Source organism: Pseudorca crassidens, chromosome 6 (genome assembly GCF_039906515.1).
Source record: "Pseudorca crassidens isolate mPseCra1 chromosome 6, mPseCra1.hap1, whole genome shotgun sequence".
NCBI lineage: Eukaryota > Metazoa > Chordata > Mammalia > Artiodactyla > Delphinidae > Pseudorca > Pseudorca crassidens.
This window is the reverse complement of record NC_090301.1, coordinates 54,572,580-54,594,892: the sequence shown is the minus strand read 5'-3', so window position 1 is coordinate 54,594,892 and position 22,313 is coordinate 54,572,580. Positions and strand designations below refer to the sequence as shown.

The 22,313-nt window shown below is 40.3% G+C and overlaps 2 protein-coding genes and 1 non-coding gene across 3 annotated transcripts in view; 1 reads left to right on the top strand and 2 right to left on the bottom strand.

Annotated features, from left to right (window-relative positions):
* PJVK (pejvakin) overlaps positions 1-22,313 on the top strand; it is a 37,567-nt gene that overhangs the window by 7,127 nt on the left and 8,127 nt on the right. The gene's annotated exons all lie outside the window — the stretch shown is intronic.
* On the bottom strand, positions 1,940-22,266 carry PRKRA (protein activator of interferon induced protein kinase EIF2AK2). The gene is made up of 8 exons (XM_067741417.1): positions 22,056-22,266; positions 21,330-21,499; positions 17,716-17,797; positions 15,032-15,110; positions 13,863-13,980; positions 11,921-12,015; positions 5,730-5,904; positions 1,940-2,661 (listed from the first exon to the last, which is right to left on the bottom strand). The coding sequence occupies exons 1-8, from the start codon at positions 22,118-22,120 to the stop codon at positions 2,504-2,506; spliced, it is 942 nt and encodes a 313-aa protein (XP_067597518.1). The 5' UTR covers positions 22,121-22,266; the 3' UTR covers positions 1,940-2,503.
* On the bottom strand, positions 9,858-9,964 carry LOC137226898 (U6 spliceosomal RNA). Its single transcript, XR_010944590.1, has one exon. It is a non-coding gene; the product is annotated as a U6 spliceosomal RNA (small nuclear RNA).

Genomic DNA, 22,313 nt, shown 5'->3' with positions numbered 1-22,313 from the left:
GTACTGGCCTTACCTATCCACGATTCAAATTCAGGCATTTTTCTCTTCCATCAACTGGCCACACAGGATCACTGGCAACAGGTGTGAACTGAGGGAGAGGCACCGGTGCAACAGTGGTGCCTGGACTTGGGAGTCCTCGCCTGCTTATGTAGCATACTGTGCCCTCTGGCCATGTTTGTGTTTGCGCCTAGATGTATCTTCCATGTTACAATCATTTGCGACACGACTCAACCCAACCTTATGACTTTATGGGACTGAAAGAACCCAGCTCATTATTGGTGGTTTTGGCTACATGGCTACCAAGCATCCCGTCATAAGGTGCTACATCTCTACCAGGGCACACTGGCACATCAGCAGCTGTTTGTTGAGAGGTGTTTACTTCTCCGCTATAGATGGCATGGTCTTGATCCAGAATCCTTGGCATCCACATTGTGATTTTCCCATTGGAACTTGTCATAAACTCCACACAGCATATTTCCCCACTACTGATGCATCTAATGCAACAGGCATAGTTGCCTGTTCAGCCTATTTGAGTCACTCACCTAACATGGTTAACAGTATAACCAATTAGATTGGTTAAGAGCCTTGACAAAATGCTGTTAAAGAACACCTGATGGTGCAGGTAACTCCCTAGCACATCTGGGCAGTCTGACAGAGGTGGCATTTGAACAGTATTTTCTTTTTCTTTTTTTTTTTGCGGTACGCGGGCCTCTCACCTTTGTGGCCTCTCCCGTTGCACAGGCTCAGCGGCCATGGCTCACGGGCCCAGCCTCTTTGCAGCATGTGGGATCTTCCCGGACCGGGGCACAAACCCGTGTCCCCTGAATCGGCAGGCGGACTCTCAACCACTGCGCCACCAGGTAAGCCCTGAACAGTATTTTTAAGAACACATGCTTCCTCCATAGCCCGAAGTAGAGAAAGCATAGGCAGAAGGAAGAGCATGGCTTCCGGGTACCTTATACTCAGATCTCATCATTTTTTCAATACATTTGAACTGCTTAGAACCCAAGTACATTGCCTTTTCCCCCTGTTGGACCTCATCTTCTTCTTCCAACACCTTATGAAACCTCCCCCCAACTTATCCTCTTCACGGTGGGCATTTTACTGTGCAGAAGGGTCTGATGTCGTCTCTAACGTGAGTTCATTGTGCCCTGTCTATATTCCAGAGCATTCATAAACACCCAAGGTTAATCCGATCTTAATGCTCCACTTTATGCCTAAACTTTGTTTCCAGTCTTTGTGTGTTCCTTAACCTCACCCCCAAAATAACTGAAATCTTGATTTAATTGATGTACACATGGCTTATAACGTGAAACTAAGTTAAATGCTCTTTACAGCTTTAAACAAGTTACACACACTGGTTTCCCTTTATCATGTAGGTTTATTCTTCTCAAAGGATTGCACTCAGGTTATCCTCTTTTTTCCAGACAGAAAAACATTTGTTACATACTTCCTGCTAGACTGACACTTGAGGTTGTCAACATCTACCTTTATCACTGAGCGCTCTCTTCCTCTCTGAGGTATTCCCTGATCTACAGGTGGCGCTGACAGATGGCAGACTTGAGGTGTTATGAGATGACATGAAAACATAAAAGGCAAAATTAAAATTTGCTCATGAGACTTATTCCCTAACCGTTGAAGCACTCACTATTTTGTTTGAAACATTCTTGTAACTGAATTGAGTGCACTGGAAAGTTTTGTTTCAGTAATTCTAATGCTTTTTCAACTATTATTCATCTATGAATGGTTATATGTCAAAGCATAAGACAACACTGCATATGCGTAGAGAAAATATGGAAGTGATTCATCACATATACATTTGTAAATTTGGGGTTTTTTTTTTTTTTTTTACCTTTGACTCTAAGAAATAAACTAGAGATATGTAAATAACACAGTATCCACATTGTAATGTTACAAGAATGGCTAAAAAGAACAGGGCCACAGTCGAGTCAGTAGCACTTTAATGAAATGAACAGAACCCATTATAACAACAGCTCTTTATTACATGGATTCAAATACACAGCAGACCAATCACGTTCCCTGAAATTTAACAATCACATTCAATTAAAACCTGTTAGTGCGTTCCTCAACACTAATTCTAAGGGGCTTCCTTCGAAATCCCTTTACAAAGCCTTGCACAAAGAAGAGGTTAAGCACCAGTAGGAAAGACTGTTGCTAGCAGTTTTATTTTATCCTCCTCCTCCTCAACAACAACAATCATGCAGTTTTTTCCTTCTATGTACATGGCATTGTAAAATGGGTGCTACACTCTGCCTATGGTACAAAGTTTATAAATACAATATACCAATACAAAGTCGAAGCCATTAAAAACATCTTAATAACAACTACCAGGAGATAATTAAATCTGGAGTGTTCATGGAATCTATGAAGAGATTTAGAACCAACACACAAACTCAAACATTATAGCAAATGTCTTACTTGGGAAGGGGAGAAAGGGGACCTTCTTATGTGCTACTGAAGGGTTTTCTAAGTTGTTCCACGTTTACTTTCTTTCTGCTATTATCTTTAAATACTGCAGAGCATTGTGAGCTGCGTCACTCTGTGCACTGCCACAGGAGATCCCCGAGCCATGACAGACTGTGATGGGACTGGTGGACAATTCAGCGAGACATTGATACTGTCCATTGGCACTCAGTTCTTCTGCAATGACACATTCAAACGTGATGATTAATGCCACGTGCATAGAAAGCAGATCCTTTGTAAAAACAATACAATTGTTATTACCGTCTTTCTCCCTAAGCATCCACGGTATACTACTCCACTTATCATCTTTGTCATTCTTGTACAAACTGCCCAGCTACAGTGGTTCTCAAACACAGCTGTGCTTCATAATCACCTGGGGGAACTTTAAAGAAATCCAGGTGCCTGGGCCTCACTCCAGCCTGCTCTATCAGAAACGCAGGGTTAGGGGTTGGAGTGGCCAGATTCCTGCATTTTCAAAGAGCTCCCAAGGCAATTTTAATGTGGTTAGTTTAACAGTGTTTGCAAATTACTGAACCACAGCAACTTTTTTAAAAGGGAAAAAAAAACATTTGCTAGAGGACTGGAGAGACTGTATTTTCCACTCTGAAGTCTACAGTTATTTTCAGTAGACACTGAACCAGGAAATACACGGTTCAGGGCAAAACCTCCTTTGTGATGTCATGTTCTTTGGTTATTAAGTCTGTGCAGAGAGTTTAATTCCATTTTGTATATTTGTTTAGGATGTTTTAAAACAACACTGAAGCCCTGAAAACAAACGGTCTTAACATCTGATGAATCACTCTTACTAAAGATGGTTTATTGAGACAGGGAAAGGAGTAGAAACAGGTGAGTTGTTTGAAATTGTCATGATTAAATGTTATTTCAGCTAGAATCAATATAGTATAAAATATCCAGACACAATGGGATTATTTAATGTGTGAAGAGGCTTTCTAGTTCTAGCATCTAGGTTCTTTTTTTTTGCGGTACGCGGGCCTCTCACTGTTGTGGCCTCTCCCGTTGCGGAGCACAGGCTCCGGACGTGCAGGCTCAGCGGCCACGGCTCACGGGCCCAGCCGCTCCACGGCATGTGGGATCTTCGCGGACCAGGGCACGAACCCGTGTCCCCTGCATCGGCAGGCGGACTCTCAACCACTGCGCCACCACGGAAGCCTTAGGTTCATTTTTAAATTGAGGTAAAAGTCACGTAACATAAAATTAACCATTTTAAAGTGAACTATTCAGTGGCATTTAGTACATTCACAATGTTGTGCAACCACCACCTCTATCCAGTTCCAGAACATTCTCACCATTTCATCACCCCAAGGGAAAACACTATCCCCACCTATACCGCCCAGCCCCCGGCAACTACCAATCTGTGGATTAACCTCTTCTGGATAGTTCATGGAAATGGAATCATATGTGACTTTTTTTGTCTGTCTTTCACTTAGTATAATTATTTTTGAGGTTTATCCATGTTGTAGCATATATCAGAACTTCATTCTTTTTTGTGGCTGAATAATATTTCATGGCATGTATATACCACAATTGATTTATTCATTCATCTGTCAATGGACGTTGGGCTGTTTCTACCTCTTGGCTATTGTGAATAGTACTGCTATGAACATGTGTGTACAGGTATCTGTTGGAATACCAGCTTTCAATTCTTTTGGGTACATACTTAGCAGTAGAGTTACTAAGTCATATGGTAATTCATTTGAGGAGCAACAAAACTCCTCAAATTTTCCACAGCAGCTAAACTATTTTACGTGTTCACTATGTAACATATGAGGGCTATAATTTCTCTATATCTTTACCAGCATTGGTTATTTTCTATTTTATTCATCATAGCCGTCTTACTGGGTGTGAATTGGTACCTCACTGTTGTTTTGATGTGCATGTCCCTGATGACTAATGATAGTGAGCACATTCTCACGTGCTTCTTGGCCATTTGTAGATCTTCTTTGGAGAACACTGAGGTTCTTTTGAAAGTAATTGCATAGAAGTTAGTCAAATTAACTGACTGTGGTTTTTAAACTGCTGTTCTACGTTTACAAGAACTATTTAGTTCTTAAAATTGCTAAGGAGCATTTCAAAGTCATCATTAATTTGTAATCTAAAAAACCATCTCAAGTTTCCTTCTTTTCCCAGATTCAAAACCTTCCATAGTCATATTCATGACATGGCTTATTCATCTGTGTCTCAAACACCCAACAATGTGTAGATACTTAAGAAATATTTTTTGAATGAATGGTCTCTCAATCAGCTACGTTTTCTGATCATATTTCTGCATTATTCCCCAGGTTCTGCATAATTCTCAGTATATTGAGGCACTATACCTGACCCATCATTCAATCCCAAAGTAGTAGAGAAAATTAGAAGTTCTTTCAGTCCCTAAACACCCTACTTTCTCAGTGCTAGTAGCTCTGACAAGCTAGGTCCCCCCAGATCACTAAGGCTAGAATAAGGGGTATCAAGTTCTTCACATACTATACTGATGTTAAATCAAGACACCAAAAACACACAAGAACACACACATACAAACAAATTAGCCAGTTATAAACTGCATTAAAAGAAAATCCACACTGATTGCTTTCCAATCTGTCTGCATTTGTCTATCTGAGTGATTATGAGCTAGAAAAAATATAGCAGTTCATAGCTGAGATGAGATAAAACTATAAATTGTCCCCATTTATCTCCCAGAAGTGGTACACAGTGATAAAGTGGAGAGAAGACGTCTGGCCTGACCCCCACAAACTTGGTACTTGTTCTAGAAATGTGGGTGCCTTTTTATTTGTCAAGCTGCCCATCAGGGCTGGTTTAATAGATATTATATCAGCAGGGACTCTTCTAATCTGGCTCTACTGCTGACTAGCAGCTATGTTATCTCAGGCAAGTTTCTCAACCTTTCTTTGTCTTACTTTCCTCACATATATAAGAATAACAGAATCTACTTCACAGTTTGAGGATTCTGTGGGTTGAAATATGTTATGTCCTTAGAACAGTATCTGGCACATAGTAACTCTATAACTCTTAGATATTATTGTTTTTATTATTATAACCGTATAGATGTTACCTCTATTTTTATTGTTTATAAGAATGGGACATACCAATGATATATGTTACTGTTCTAGTAATTATATATAGTCAGAATCCCCAATCAATGAAAAAAATTATAAGAGGTTTTGTTCCTCAAACATTTAAAAAAATAAACAGGTTTTAGCATAAGCTAAAGAAAAAAATCATACCTATATCCAAATATGTTATATTAAAACCTTGTTCCTTTGCAATTTCACTAAGCAGCTGGATGTAATCTGTATTTGGAATACTGAGGAGGCTTCTTTTCAGTAAGTTGATCTTTTCACCAGGAGAATTCCTCAAGGAATGCCAAGTACAACCTAAAGAATGTCCTACCACATTTGTCTGAAAAACAGAGACGAAAGTTAAGACTCTTGGACTGGGTTCCGACGCTATTATAAGTATTAATTAAGCACTCACATTTAATACTTTATAAAGCATGTTTAAACTTCCCGATTTAAACTAGATAGCACTAACAAGCACACACATTTAACAAACACCACAATGTTAAAGAAAAAAGAATGTGCAATAATATACTGGAAGTATTTAAAAATACTTTTGTATAGTATAAAGGTCTCAGTCAAAATTTCTGATGGTCACGTTAAGATGTAGAACATATTTAAGAGCACGATAAACAAATCTGCGATACAGCTGACCCTTGAACAACATGGGGGTTGAGGCAGCCGACACTCCTCACAGTCAAAAGTCCATGTATAACTTATAGTCGGCCCTCTGTATCCACAGTTCTGCATCCACAGAATCAACCAACCGTGGAGTGTAGTATTTACTATGGAAACAAATCTGCATATAAGTGGACCTGAGCAGTTAAAACCTGTGTTGTTCAAGGGTCAACTGTAATCGAGTCTGCCTAATGGAGCAATTTACAAATTAAAATATAAAGGAATTTTCATATCTTTATGGCTTCTTGTATTAAATACCAGTCTCTGTAACTGACAGCTGTAAAGCAGAAAACAAAGAAACTGTAGACAAGGTGAAATGTGCAAGTTTGAGAACAAGACGTTCAAATGAATGGCATGATGTCAAAAAATTCTTATCAGACTTATCCCAGAACCCAATTGAGTTTGTTTTTTTGTTTTCTTTTCTCCTTTTCCTCTTTTCTTTATTTTCCCCTCTATCTTTACTTTTTCACTTCTGTTCTTAGAATACTTTGCAGTTCCATGTTAGTTTATGGTTTTTAAATTGCTTTCATATAATATGCCATTAGAAAAACCACAAAAAACTACTCTCTGAAGTAAGTACGGCAACCTGTCCTTTGGTCTTATTTATCAATGAGCTTGACAGAGGTTAAGGGATTTTCAAAAGATCATAGGGATGGCCATGATAAAGAATTGGGTAATTTTTGCATAATTTGCAAAATTTACTAAGTAGAATTTTACATTCCTTGACTGGAACTTTAAAAAATGCTGTTTTTAAAAAAATCATAGGTCATCCATATAGTAAAAGGATACCTGTAACAAGAACAAATACATACGAAGAACAGTCTCTTTTCCTTGCTGCCCCTTCCCCAGACTTCTGCTCCACTCCCCAGAGATACTTGCTATTAAACAACTCTTCAGTATACTTCCGTACACATTCTATGCACGTTTAAGCAGACACACGTATAATCTTTTTAAACAAAAATGATAGCTTACTCTTCTACACCTGATACTGTTAAGTTTTCTCATCTGTTAAGTTTTCTCATATCACTGCACTGCACATACATGCACTACAGTTACCTTACCAGTCTCCAACTGTAGGTTTTAGGTTGTTTCTGGTTTCTTTCACTAACAGTGTTACAATGAAACTCTTTTGCACTTGGATGACTTTCTCGACAGAATAATTTCTAGAAGTAGAACTGCTGAGTCAAAGAACATGTATGCTTTTAATTTTGATAAATATTAATACTTCCAAACTGATTTATGAGCCAATTTATACTTCCATCAAGTGTCTTGGAGGGTGTTTGTTTTCTCACACCCTAGCCAATACCAGGTATTGTCAAACTTTGTAGGTTTTGTCAAACTAAAGGTGAAAATAGTATCTTGTTTAACATGCATGAATAAAGTTGAACATTTTTTTCCCCACCATTTGTATTTCTTCTACTGGGTTGCCTTTTTTATTGATGTGTAAGCTTTATGTTTGGTATTGAAAACAGTCCCTTCCTACTCATGTGTTCAAAACAGTTTCTTCTTACTTTGTTTTTATTAGTTTTATTTACAGACATTTTGCTGTGCAGTGTAGGTTTATGTAGTTAAATTTGTGAATCTTACTTTACAGCTTCTATGTTTTAAGTTATGCTTAAAAAGGCTTTTCCATGCTAAGAATTTTAAGAGGAAAGCTCTTCCATGTTTTCTCATACAGTTCCAATTCTTACGTTTAAATCTTTGATCCATTTGAAATTTATTTTAAGGTAAGGAATAAGGTAGCAACCTAAATATATCATACACCTGTGTGCATGTGTATTCCGCCACCCCTCACCTCCCCCCACAATGTGGCTGTAAGTTATTTCTATACCATTCATCCTCTCACCCACTGATGTGAAATCTCACTGTTGTCATATACTATCTTCCTATATGGATTGGCATCTATACCTATCCTCTGTCTATTGCGATACAAAAGCTGTTTTAACTACTATAGTTTTATAGTATGTTTTATTTTCTGGTAGGGTATAACTCCACCTCCCGTACTCTTCCTTTTCAGTTTTCTTGGCTATTCTTGAGTTTATTTTTCCAGATAAACTCAGTAAAGTTGTATCAAGATCCAAAATGAATTCTGGTAGATTTTGACTAAGACTATATTACATTTTCATATATTTACAGTATTGAGTCTTTCTATCAAAAATAGATAGCTTTACATTTATTCAATTTCTGTTAAATCCCTCACTAGAGTTTTAAAGTTTTTCTCATATGAGTCCTGCACATTTCTTTCTAAGTTTATTCCCTGTCATATTATCCTCTTTTCTACTATTGAGAATAGGATCCTCTATATTCCATTTTGTAATATTGATAAATAGGGAAGCTATTAATTTTTTCTAGTATGCTTTTTCAGGACAGAGTTTCTATTTTGCTATAAAATGATCAATGTTATCAAGCTTCATACATTTTATTATTAAAAGTAATACACACATACAACAAAAAAATTAAATAGTACAGAATTATGAAAGCAACAATCCTCCTCCCTACCTTCAAGTTCTCTTTCCAGAAGCAATAATTTTCACCTTTCTATTTTTAATTATTCTGGTGGTTACCTTTGTAACAGAAATAATATGAGAACGCTATTGATTCTGTATATTAATTTTATGATCAGCTACCTTGATGAATTCTCTTATTATATCTGGTAGTTTTTCTCTAGGGCTTTATAGGGATACAATTATATTATTTATAGTTAATGATCGTTTCTATCTCCTCTTATTTCCAACCTCTTGTTTTCTTATTATGCTGGTTGATACTTGTAGAACAATGTTTAAAAAAAAGGGTATCAGGAATTCCCAGGCAGTCCTGGGAAGTGGTGAGGACTCAGCACTTTCACTGCTGAGGGCCTGGGTTCAAACCCTGGTTGGGGAACTAAGATCCCAAGAGCTGCATGGTGTGACCCAAAAGAAAAAAAGTATCTGTGGGCATCCTTGCCTTATTTCTGAAATTAATGGGAATGGATAAGACATGTAAACATGTACCCATGATTTTGATTTTTTTCCTGAGGTATATATTTTATTTTATTTATTTATTTTTAACATCTTTATTGGAGTATAATTGCTTTACAGTGTTGTGTTAGTTTCTCCTGTATAACAAAGTGAAGCAGCTATATGTATACATATATCCCCATATCCCCTCCCTCTTGCATCTCCCTCCCACCCTCCCTATCCTGCCCCTCTAGGTGGTCACGAAGCACCGAGCTGATCTCCCTGTGCTATGCAGCTGCTTCCCACTAGCTATTTTACATTTGGTAGTGTATATATGTCAGTGCTACTCTTTCACTTTGTCCCAGCTTACCCTTCCCACTCCCTGTGTACTCAAGTCCATTCTCTATGTCTGCGTCTTTATTCCTGTCCTGCCCCTAGGTTCATCAGAAACATTTAGTTTTTTTAAGATTCCATATATATGTGTTAGCATATGGTATTTGTTTTTCTCTTTCTGACTTACTTCACTCTGTATGACAGTCTCTAGGTCCATCCACCTCACTACAAATAACTCAATTTCATTTCTTTTTATGGCTGAGTAATATTCCATTGTATATATGTGCCACGTCTTCTTTATCCATTCATCTGTCAATGGACACTTAGGTTGCTTCCACGTCCTGGCTATAAAAATATGGGACGATTCATGAATTTGCATGTCATTCTTGCACAGGGGCCATGCTAATCTTCTCTTTATCGTTCCAATTTTTGTTTCTGTGCTGCCGAAGCGAGCACTGAGGTATATATTTTAAATCACAATAGGGATATTTTACAAGAGTTTATCAGTAATGACTGTCAAAATTTTTTGGCATCTATTGAGAGGATAATGTTTTTCTCCTTTAACCCATTAATGTGATTAGTTATAGTAATAGATTTACCAACACTGAAACACTCTTACAGTCCTAAAATAAACCCTACTTGTCTATGGTATATTATTCTTTTAATGTTCTACTGAATATTAAGGTGTTTCACCATAAGGGAGATTAATCCATAATTTTTGCCATTGGGATTTGCTATTGTCAGATATTAGTGTTATGTTAGTTTTGGAAAATAAATTTAGAAGCTTCCCCTTTGTTATATATATTAACTGGAAGAGTTTAAATAGCATGGAAGATTATCTCTTCCTTGATGATTTAACAATTCACCTACAAACCTGTGTTTTGTGATTATGGTTTCATCTCTAATCCAGTTTTAAAAGAAGTGAATGCAGTGTTTTATATTTTTCTATTAAAAAAGCAAAACCAAAACTCTATTACTTATTCAGATATAGTCTTTTTTCCCTATAGAATGAGCCCTTTTTTTCTTTTATCAGAAGCTTAGGACACTCCTATAGTCTTCACTTTTCATTTCCTACCTAACATCCTACTCTCAGATAATGGACCACCATACATACCTATATACAAATATCAGAATCTCAATTAATATATTATGTGTAGCCCGATCTCTTAAGTTCTCTGTCTGAATACCAGCTGCCTACTCAACATTTTCACTTAGCTACTCCACAAACATTTCAAATTCAATATATCCTACGCTTAGCTCATTATCTGCTCCCCCTCAAATCCTACTCATCTTCTGTGTTCCCCATATTATTGAATGGTACCACCATCTACTCTGTTGCCAAGCTAAAAATGTTTATTTCTTTCTTTTTCCTTACTCCCTACATGTAATCAGTTACCATGCCCCATTCACTTCAGTTTTCTAAATAATTTTTAAATCGATCATTTCAACTGCCACTACCTTAGTCTAGGCCACCATCATTTCTCATCTGCTTTTCTAAAACAGCATTGTAGCAGGTCTCTTTGACTCTAATATTCATTCACTCACCATAATGCAGCCAGTGATTTCCCTTCTAATGTATAAATTAGATCTTGTCCTTTACATATTAAATTTATTTAATGACTTTGCACTACCCTCAGGATAAAGTTCAATCTCCTTAACATAGTAGTTCCTGCAAGATTCAATCCCTCTTTTCCTTTCCGGCCTCATTGTTTGAGACTCCCTCCCTCCAAATCTATGAATATGCTCCAGCCATCCCAAATTACTCTGCGGTCCTAGATCACATAGTGTTTCACTCCTGGGTCTTTGTACATGGTCTTTCTTCTCTCTGGAATTCTTTTTTCCTGTTGTCATCCTATAGGTCTCAGCTCAGCTATTACTTCCTCCAAGAAGTCTTCCTAAAACCCCGTCTTAGTTGGATCCTTCTCCTACGTTCCCAAGACGCCTCTGGAAGGACCAGTCTGTAGGGTTCTTTTCTCTTTCCGTAGGCTGGCTACAAACTCCTTAGGGCCAGAGACTATCTCATTCACCAAATGCCAGTACCTGGCATCAAGCTTGGCAAATAATGAGTTCCCTAAATGTTTGCTGAGTGGATAAATGAATGGATGAACCAAGAGATGGGAGTGAATTGTCAATCTGAAGGCAAAAGTGGCACTAGTGACTTACCATCTTTAGATACCATCATATTATTCTGAATTTGACTGTGCCTCCCAAACTCTCTTACCTGGCCACGCCTGTGATCCTGGCTCACATACTGCAAGCAGCTAAAATTGGGGTAGTGTATTACTCAACAGTTAAGGGATTTGTTTAAAACTGCAACTCTGAAGTATCTATACAAAAAGAAATCTAGAGAAGTTTCCTACAGCAACAGATGTTTAATCACATTAACACTGTAGACCTCCGATCATTACTCACCAAAGAAATGTGGTTCTCTGGAGAGATATTACTGAATTTGGCAAGAAATTTCTCAGCAGCATTTCTCTTGGCTTGTTTCTTTGATGCCCCCTTTCCTAAATAAAGAAAAAGAAATAGTAGGTTTAGAAAATAAGCTAGTGTCCATAGAGAATGACCAAATGTTTAACGTACTGTGTTTGGTCAGAGGACAATCTCATGGTTTTTGTATACTATTCTTTTTTTTTTTTTTTTTTCGGTACGCGGGCCTCTCACTGTTGTGGCCTCTCCCGTTGCGGAGCACAGGCTCCAGACGCGCAGGCCCAGCGACCATGGCCCACGGGCCCAGCCGCTCCGCAGCACGCGGGATCCTCCTGGACCGGGGCAGGAACCCGCGCCCCCCTGCATCGGCAGGCGGACTCCCAACCACTGCGCCACCAGGGAAGCCCGTATACTATTCTTCTACAGACGTGACATCTTTACTTGTTGTGCTTCATACAACTGTTAATGGTTACATTTTTGAAGACGTTTCTTTAACAGTTTATCTTTAGTAGTTATACTTTGTTTTTCTTTAACAGATGTATCTCCCTATGTCTAGCTTTAATGAACCATATTTGGTTTAATTCTGACTAAATATTCAAATTTACCAAGGTACATTCGAATTACAACTGCTATCTCTCAATTTCTTGCTTATAATCTCCTATACACTGATAACTATGTGGAATTTCTTTTTTAACATGAATAAGAAGGGCATAGGAGAGGCTAGAGTTGAAAGACACTATCAATATCTTCTATTTCCATGTTTACAGATTTAAAAACTGAGATCCAGGCAGGGAGGTTAAGCAATTTACCTAACCTTGCAAATCAAGGACTGCATCAAGAACAGGAAGCTGAGGTTCCTGCTTCTGGCCTAGGGCTTTCTGCACTGGCCCACACTACCTCTCAAGGGCAAACAGCTGCTTATTACTTAAGACTAATATCTAACCAAGGTAAAATTCCATTTCAAGCCACTTAACAAAAACATGCTAGAGAAGTTAAAATAGGAATCCTCAGGAGTACTTTATTAAGTGACTTTTTTCTCATAGTCTGTGGCCTTTACAACGTAAAGCTGTTGTAATTTAAAAGGTTAATTTCTACTTTATTTTTATCCCACTGCAATTTTTTGCCATCAGCCTCTTATTAAACATCTTGTTTTCAAATGTAATCTTCTTGTCCTCCTGTCTTCTAGAATAGCTATTGAAACTCCAAGAGATTTACTACTGCTTTTTTCTCCAAAATGATTTTTAACTCTCTATTATATCAATGAAGACTGTTTAAAGAGTCAATTATTTATTTGTTTCTCCATTACCAACTCATAATTTTAAAAAATATCAAATTAAGAAGTAAAGTATTCTTAAGCCAAACATTTATACTTAAATTCAACTGCAGAAGACTTCCCTGGTGGTGCAGTGGTTAAGAATCTGCCTGCCAATGCAGGGGACATGGGTTTGATCCCTGGTCCAGGAAAATCCCACATGCCGTGGAGCAACTAAGCCTGTGCGCCACAACTACTGAGCCTGTGCTCTAGAGCCCGCAAGCCACAACTACTGAGCCTGCGTGCCACAACTACTGAGCCCGCGTGCCACAACTACTGAAGCCCGAGCGCCTAGAGCCCGTGCTCTGCAATGAGAAGCCACCACAATGAGAAGCCTGCGCACCGCAACAAAGAGTAGCCCCCGCTCGCCGCAACTAGAGAAAGCCCGTGCGCAACAAAGAAAACCCAATGCAACCAAAAATAAATAATAAATTTAAAAAATTAAAAAAAAAATTCAACTGCAGAAAGTTAGAAACAGTAGACCAGGAGTGTCAGTTTTTTTCCCCATAGAAATATTTGAAAAGAAATTGCAACAGAAATTTCTATGGTCATTCATCTTCTCAAAATATTTCAAATGTCTTCAACTGTATGAGGGTAAAAAGGAATAAGTACCAGTTTCCATGAATGACTCTAGCCTGCAAATTGTGGTATATTCTCTCTTATGAGCAGGTCCTCCCTCCTGGGAAAGGGTATATTCAGGAAGTCTCCAGCCATGATGAATAGCCAATTCCTAGAAAATCGAGATGAGGATTTATTAGTAATTTTTACTATGCAGTGGCTCAATCACACAAATGATATTCTCTCATGATTTTGATCCCATATCTATTTATATGTTTGCAAAGAATAATGATATTCTGCAATGAAAAAAATGAGAGAAGGCCCTCTATTTCCCAGAGATATTCCTGCATTTTATATCTTATAGGCCCACAATACCAAAACGGAAGCAGTTTTCCTGTAGTGAAGCAGTGAATGGTGCTCTTCCATTAAGCTGTAGTGAGTTGATATCAAAGAGTTCAAACAGAAAGACAAGCTACGTTCAGCCTCTGGGAACATCAGAGAGGACAGCTACAGGTCTCACAGCCATCAGTTCCTAAAGCCTCTCCCCTCCTAACTATAACCTTCCATACCCATGGCTGCCTAACTAACTACATTTGATCGAGAGCAGATGAGAAGCAGACAGCAAACAAACACACTTGGATGAGGCTGAGGAAAGAAGGGGAAGAAAACTACAGAAAAACTCACAGAGGAGGAAAGAGACCAAAGGACTGGTTGGATAATAGGGAGGGGAGTTGTCCAACAGAGCACATGGATAGTCTGCAAGGAGAATATTCTGCACACAGAAATTCAAAGCTGAATATATTTTTTTGGTAGAATAAGCAAATAAGCAAACGACTTCCCTTTTCTTGAGTTAGGTAACTCAGTTTGGGTTCTTATAAAGTCTTCTGTCTCAACGGAAGTAGAGATTTGTCACAAGAGTGGCAAGAAATATTCTTAAAATATAAAACACTCTACCCATGTGCACTGAGGTCCTGCTGATCTCAAATGAGAATTCCACAAACCAAAGGCAGATACTGTATATGGAAGAAAATCCAAAACATAAATAAATAGGAAAATAATTTCAAGTTAGCACTTTAACATCTAATGATCATAACCTGGAACACAAAATGTTATACCATCTTTAAAATATTAATTCCTTCTCTCAGCCCTTATGATATTATCAAAATTTATGGCATTTTTTTCAGTAGACAAAAAGTTAAGTATGGAAAAACTGTGCCACTTACCTGTAATGAACCAATAGGATTAAGCTGGTTCTTTGGTTGCTTGGAAGGGTCAGGCATTAAGGGATCCGGAACTGCAAAGCTAAACATTTTTATAAAGTGTTATAAAACAAAATAATCTCCCCCAAATTATTAAGTAAAGGACAAGCATTTTCAATTTAGCTTTCCATGCCTTTGCTGTTGCCTTTCCTTCTACATGGAATACCCTTCTCGCCCACCTCTTCTGTAAGAATCTGATCTATCCATCATCCAAGGTATACCTCAATTGCCACTTCCTCTCAGAAGCCTATTCTTTTACCCCAGTGGAACATAACTTCTCCCTTCTTTGAACCACTGTAGCATTTGGTTTGACACTTTCTTAAACAAATTATTTTACCATAAGTTGTACACTCTTACAAATACATGTGATTTGTCTATCCCTCACCACACCTCTCCCCTGTTCAGACTATAAAATCCTTAATGGTAGGGCCTATGTATTACTTGCCCTCATAAGCCTTGCAGTATAATAGATGCTCAATAAAAATGTATTTAAATAAAGCACACTATTGTTACAACTACAAAAAAAGGGAAGACTAACAGGAAGTTTAGCCTGGCAATGTAAACCATACAGATCATAAATGTAGCTTTTTCATCCAGATAATTATGGAAGAAAGACCTGGTTTGATCTATTATCTGCTCTATACTAGGATAATCTTCCTAAGATTTATATGTATCCTGTATAAAACTGATGGCCAGCATGAATCTGATTTGAGCATGTGGGGACTGTGATTAGAGAAAAAGAGAACAACCTCTTCTAAGTAGTGTGAACTTAGTAGTTACTTGGGTGATGGATGCCTAACGTGGAACAAGCTGCATTTCAAGGTTACTGCCACCTAAGCAGCTAGAGGCATTTCTTCCATGACCAGTGAGGTTGTTATTGCCATTTCCTCAATTTCCTCAAGTTTCTTTTCTTTTTTTTGCGGTACACGGGCCTCTCACTGTTGTGGCCTCTCCCGTTGCGGAGCACGGGCTCCAGACGCACAGGCTCAGCGGCCATGGCTCACGGGCCCAGCCGCTCCATGGCATGCAGGATCCTCCCGGACCGGGGCACGAACCCGTGTCCCCTGCATCGGCAGGCAGACTCTCAACCACTGTGCCACCAGGGAAGCCCTCAAGTTTCTTTTCTACCTGCCAGAATTTCAAGCTTTACATAAGCTGATGAGATACAAATATTCACTTACAATGCTGTACACTGAAGCTACCCAAGTAATTGTGATGGAGAAGTGAGAAAGTCCCTATCATATTAGGCCACTTTCAGCCTGATTTACAGCTTAGCAATTCCCATCTTATCTGTCAAGAAGCACAAATACATAGTAAGGTTTGTTAGCCTTTTTTGCTGACAAAGTGAAGTGCCCATGTGCAGAAAGGACACTCTGTATACTAATTTCTATGAATATATGCAACACTTTGGGTTGACCTTTGGATTGCACAGAAATGGCATGGCCGTCACCAGCAAGGGGAGAATCCAAAACCCGCCATGCCATTTGGCATGTCCAGAAAGCTAGCATAAATCATTTATAATGTATGACCCTAGTCATTTTGTGAGATCCAAGGCTTTTGCTGGTTGGTTCTAAACTACCTAAAAGGTTTAGAATTACTAAGTAAATGGGAGGAACACTGCATGAGAACCTAAATATCAATATATCCCTAAGCCAGAAGTTCTTCTATGACTAGGAAACAAAAAACCCATCCTAAATTCCCATGGGCCTCTGCTCTCAGCTATGAGCAGATATACCAGATTGTACTCCAAATATACTTGAGTGCACGTAAAGGGAAGAATTTACAGGCAAAATGTGCTCCTGGATGTGCCCATTAGAAATCAAAGGACACCAATTTACAATACATGAGATGATTCAGGACCAGTGCTCCTTCCAAAAGCACCTAAGGTGATAACAAATTTATTTTGGAAATATTTGTCAAGAATTAACATCCCAGGGGCTTCCCTGGTGGCACAGTGTTTAAGAATCTGCCTGCCAATGCAGGGGACACAGGTTCGAGCCCTGGTCCAGGAAGATCCCACATGCCGTGGAGCAGCTAAGCTTGTGCGCCACAACTACTGAGCCTGCGCTCTACAACCCGCGAGCCACAACTACTGAAGCCTGTGCGCCTGCAGCCTGTACTCCACAACAAGGGAAGCCACTGCAATGAGAAGCCCTCGGCAGCTAGAGAAAGCCCATGCATAGACACAGAAGACCCAACGCAGCCAAAAAAAAATAAATGAATCAAATAAATGTATTAAAAAAAAAGAATTAACATCACATTTAGAAGGAAATCTCTTTGTCTCCTTTCAAATTCGAATTTCTAAAAGAATACTTTTAGCTGATCTTTTTCTATCTCACACCTTGTTTTCTTCATTGTAGAAACAAACTCTTAATCCAGTAAGATGTTTGCCAGAAACACTCTGGTTTTCTAGTGTTGCACCTCATCTACTAATTAATAGAGCCTTCATCTACTAATTAATAGCTGGATTTAATTTCTTACGGATAAAGTTGTCTTTAGTGGATGACAGGTCTTCACAAGGAAATAGAATTTTAGAGCTAGATATTAACAACTGTTTACTTTGTTGCTTTTGTGAGCATGTTCAAACTTTTAACCTTACCTCAGCCATGATATTTTTGAGCTGCAGAATACAAAGAAATTTAGCTCACCAAATACTTGCATTGGCTTTCAAAATGTTTATGGCAGCCTCTGCAGCTCTATGTTTCGCCAGCTTCTTACTTGTACCTTCACCTGAATTAAGGTTAAAAAAAAAACTCTTTACATGCTGTGAAAATGTGAGGCTTACATAGATGTTTGCATAATACAAAACAAAGCCACTACACATTTTATATATGTACACACTAGGTAATAAAAACATACACTTGCATACAGTTATACACTGAAATAAAATACCATATGAAGTTAATACATTAAAAAACCCCTGTGATTTAAAAAATTATATGTATTTTTGTATACCTGTATAAAAATCGTTATACAGGTATACATTATACATGCTATTACATAAAGTAATAAAGTAGACTATGTCATACCTTCTGAAGAAATGCAACTTATTCCATTATTCTTGGAAAGGAAATTCTTCTATAGCAACAAGTTTCCTTTAAAGGAGCCACTTACAGCAACACCGTTTGTCAGCAAAATGTGCACACTTTCACTGTAACAACCCCTCCTATACTGAATTAAACCCCTCTGCTTGGCTAAGCAGTCATGACTACCTGTTGGATACAGTGGGGGAAGGTTTGTATAGGGAAGAAGTTGAGAGATTACCTTAAGCGTCTTCCATATAATCTGTATCCCTTACATGGGTAGCTAAGGGGGCAGAAGAGACTAGGCCTGACTAATCACTGAGACTGATGCCTAATTTTAGTAAGCAACCACACAAGTAAATTGTAAATTCAGTCTTTTTCCTTCTGACTTCAAACTAGGTGTTGAGAACCTTTCCAAAGTGGTAACAGAATGCTGATGTCCATTCCTCCTGTGTGGAGGAAAGAAAAGGAACATGGAACAAATTTCAAGCATAGCTCTCAAGTGTTGGAGACCACATAAACCACACTTATTTACCCACTAACATAGGTATTAAGGATATACCCTTGACCAATGTGGGAGTTAGGGGCACCGACCCTCTGCGCTGTTGAAAATCTACCCATAATTTATAGTCAGCCCTCTGTATCTTTAGTTCCTCCATTTCTAGCTTCCTCGGTAACTGCGGAATCAACCAACCATGGATTGTATGGTACTGTAGTATTTACTACTGAAAAAGATTCTCGTATGAGTGGACTGCGTAATTCAAAACCGTGTTGTTCAAGGGTCAACCGTAGTAGAGAGCTAAGCAGGGTCCCTGCCCTTAAAGAGTATACAGCCTAATGTGTGAGATTCTGTCTATAAAAAGACATCTGGGGGCTTCCCTGGTGACGCAGTGGTTGAGAGTCCGCCTGCCAATGCAGGGGACACGGGTTCGTGCCCTGGTCCGGGAAGATCCCACATGCCGCGGAGCGGCTGGGCCCGTGAGCCATGGCCGCTGAGCCTGCGCGTCCGGAGCCTGTGCTCCGCAGCGGGAGAGGCCACAACAGTGAGAGGCTCGCGTACCAAAAGAAAAAAAAAAGACGTCTGAAATGTGGAGTATCACAGCAGGCCTAAGTGCAGGTTGTAGGGTAGCCTACAAAAGGGATAGCTCCCCTACTCTTGGTAAGGATTCAGAAAGGTTTCATGAAGGAGGAGATAACTAAACAAGGACCTGAAAGATCAGTACAAGTTAGTGAGGTGAGGAGAGCTGGAGGATTAGGAAGAGCACTGTAGGTGGAGAAAGTACTTGCAGAGCCTCAGAGGTAACACACAGCATGGTGTTCTCAGGCCCCAAGTTGTAGGGGACAGTAAGAGCTTGAGGAAAGGAACTTTGAGGCAAAAGGTGAGAGAGCTGAAGGGTAGGAGAGGTCAAAGAATGGTCTCCTAAATTTGTGCTTATCAAACTTTAGGAATTGCCTGGGAATTTGGTTAGAATGCATACTAACAGTAGGTGTTGGATGGGGCCTGATATTCTGCACTTCTTTCAAGTGCCCAGGTGATAGCAATGCTGCTGTCGACCACATTTTGAGAAGTAAGGTTGTCAATGATGTTAAGAAATTTATATTCATCCAGAGGGTGATGGGAAAACCACTGAATGGATTTTAAAAAGAGAAAGTACATGCACAGATTTGAATGCCAGAAAAAACACTCTGGTTTTTGTGTGGAAAATGGACACCACAAGATAGAAGCTAAAAGAGCAGCTATGAGGCTGCAACTATAATCCATGTGGCTCGGATGGTAGCAACAGAAAGATGAGAGAAGCAGACAGATTCAAGAGATATTTAGGAAGTAGGATTTGGGGGCAGACTGGGCAATAGGCAGAGGGAGAAGAAGGTGAAACCCAAATTTCTACTGTAAGCAGACGGGTGACGGTGGTGCCTTTACTGAGCTGGAGAATGCAGGGGAAATGGATTTGAGAGAGAAGATGGATTCAATTTGGGACAGTGAGAGACTGAGGTGTCTTTGGGTCATCCAAGCAATAATGCCTAGCAAGCACAGGCAGATACACTGTTCTGTAACTGCACCTGGGCTGAAGACAGAGGTTTCAGAATTATCAGCCTTTAGATAGTATTTGAAGCCACGGAGGTAGATAAGCTTGCACAGGAAGACAGGACAGTGTGAGAAGAGTAGGGGGACTAAGCAGTTGCCACAGGTTGTTAATCTTTGATCTAAAACACACTGAAGGGAAAAAGGCTACTTTTGAGTTTTCACTGAATGTTTTAAAATAGACCAGCTAAAGCAGTAGTGCAAATGTTGATTCCATGGTTCATATGAGGAACCTTCTAGCTACAATCTAGCTACAATCCACCTGCCCCACATAGACAAAAAAGCTTCAAAATTTTCTTAAAGTGGCTTCAATGAAAATAGCGGAATCCAGATTTTCAGGGACACAAACAAATGATGCCTTCAGATTACCAGATGGTGGAACTTCAGCCTTCTTGCTGAATTTTTTTCTTGGCATTCTTCCAAATTAAATTTAGTATTCAATATTTTTTGTGTTTGCCATTAAATAGATACATAAGGAATAAAATGTCTACATTTACAAGTGGGCTACTTCAGTTATCATTTGCTCAAGTTCAATGACCATAATAAGGTGAATCTTAATTTTGAAACTTCATTGCTGTGTGACCTTGGGCATGTTTCTTATAATCTCTCTGGACCTATTTCCTCATGTATAAAAAAGGTGATAACATCTTATTAAAATACTGTACAGTGCCAGGAACTAGAAGCTGCTATGCAATATAGTGTAGTTGAGCTTTCCGCCTTCCTCATTTTGCTTGGATACAGAACCGAGTGTGGTACAATGGGCCCAAACTGCCAAATGAGTCCATACATAGAGGGGAGCAGCTCCGAAAATTCTGGGGTCATGCCTCCTGGCATCTGCTATAACCTATGAAATTTGACAGCACCTACTGATTCATCTATGGCTGCTCCAAGAGCCTTTCCTGCTTCTCCCTAATTGGAAGATCCCTAGGAGGATCCTAGGGTATGTTTCTGAGCTTCTCTTGGTATCTGGGGAACAGAAAATTAGGGAGAGGATCAGGAAGTTGGAAAGTCCCAATGACCTGAGAAAGGTATCAGTTTTAAGAGCCTGCTCCTCACCGTTGTCTCTGGTAAAAAGGGTACTTTTCCGAACTAAGAAGCAATACCAAGTCTGACCCGCCAACCCACATGGTCATCGGGGTTCGTTGTGCATACAGACCTGTGCAGGTTATGTCACCAACGGTTACTCTGAAGGTGAAAGTGGGCACGTGTATTTGCACATCGGATCTTTCACATTCATAAACTGGGATGTTCTTGGTCTTCATGCCGTATTCATGTAATACCTGAATTGGTGTTTTCCCTGGCTTAGCTGTGATCATCTTCCCCAAACTGCAAAAACCAGAAAAAGCTGTGCTTTGCATGTCAAAGCGGGGAGGGAAGCAGAAGCAAATAAAGACTAGTTTTAACAGCCACCAACGGTGACGCCGGAGGCACCGAAGCTCCCCGTCGGCCAGGGCTAGAGCTGGCGAGGCGCGACAGTCTCCCGGCCCCGCTGCGGCGGGCGGCGGGCAGGGTGAGGGAGGTCTTTAGGGAGACAACTTGAATGCGGGTAGGAGGGATTCGCGGGGGAATCGGGAGGTACGCTCGGGTGCTGCAACCTCCCGGGACCAAGGCTATAAACCCCTTTCCCAGGCGGCGGCCGTGAACCACCTCCGGCCACCCCGAGCCTCCCGAGGCCGCAGGAGGGGCGGGGCCGGGCCGTAGACCCCGGCCCGCTCGCCGCCGAGAGGGCGGGGCCGAGCGCCCGCCAGCAGCCGCGAGGACGCGAGCGCCAGGAAGGGGCTTTACCCAGAATGCCGCTGGACAGCCGGCTCCCCCGCCCCCTCCTCTATTGCCCACCACTCCCGGCCCTGCCCCGCTCGGTCCCGACCGCCCGGGCGCTGACCTGAAGGTCCCGCTGTCCTCGCGCTCCAGCGGCGGAGCCGCGGCGCGATGCCTGCTCTGAGACATGGCCAGAAGGGACGGCTTTGCGGCGGGAGGAAGAGCAGTGTGGAGCGACGTCTTCGCTCCGCGGGTCGGTCGGTCCCGGAGAGGAGCGAGCTAGAGCCGACGCCGCCACCTCCTCCCCTCCTCCAACTCCCCTTCTCCTCCCCGCTTGCGTCCCTCCAGGGGATGGGCGGGGGGCGGAGGCGGAGCTTCTGTG

What these genes read in the sequence shown, in the direction of transcription:
- PRKRA (XM_067741417.1), bottom strand. Translation starts at nt 22,120, where the DNA reads ATGTCTCAGAGCAGGCATCGCGCCGCGGCTCCGCCGCTGGAGCGCGAG. An exon ending in GAGGACAGCGGGACCTTCAG is followed by an intron (nt 21,500 to 22,055) that starts GTCAGCGCCCGG and finishes TGGTTTTTGCAG; the next exon opens with TTTGGGGAAGATGATCACAG. An exon ending in CAGAGAACCACATTTCTTTG is followed by an intron (nt 5,905 to 11,920) that starts GTGAGTAATGAT and finishes TCTGTTTTTCAG; the next exon opens with ACAAATGTGGTAGGACATTC.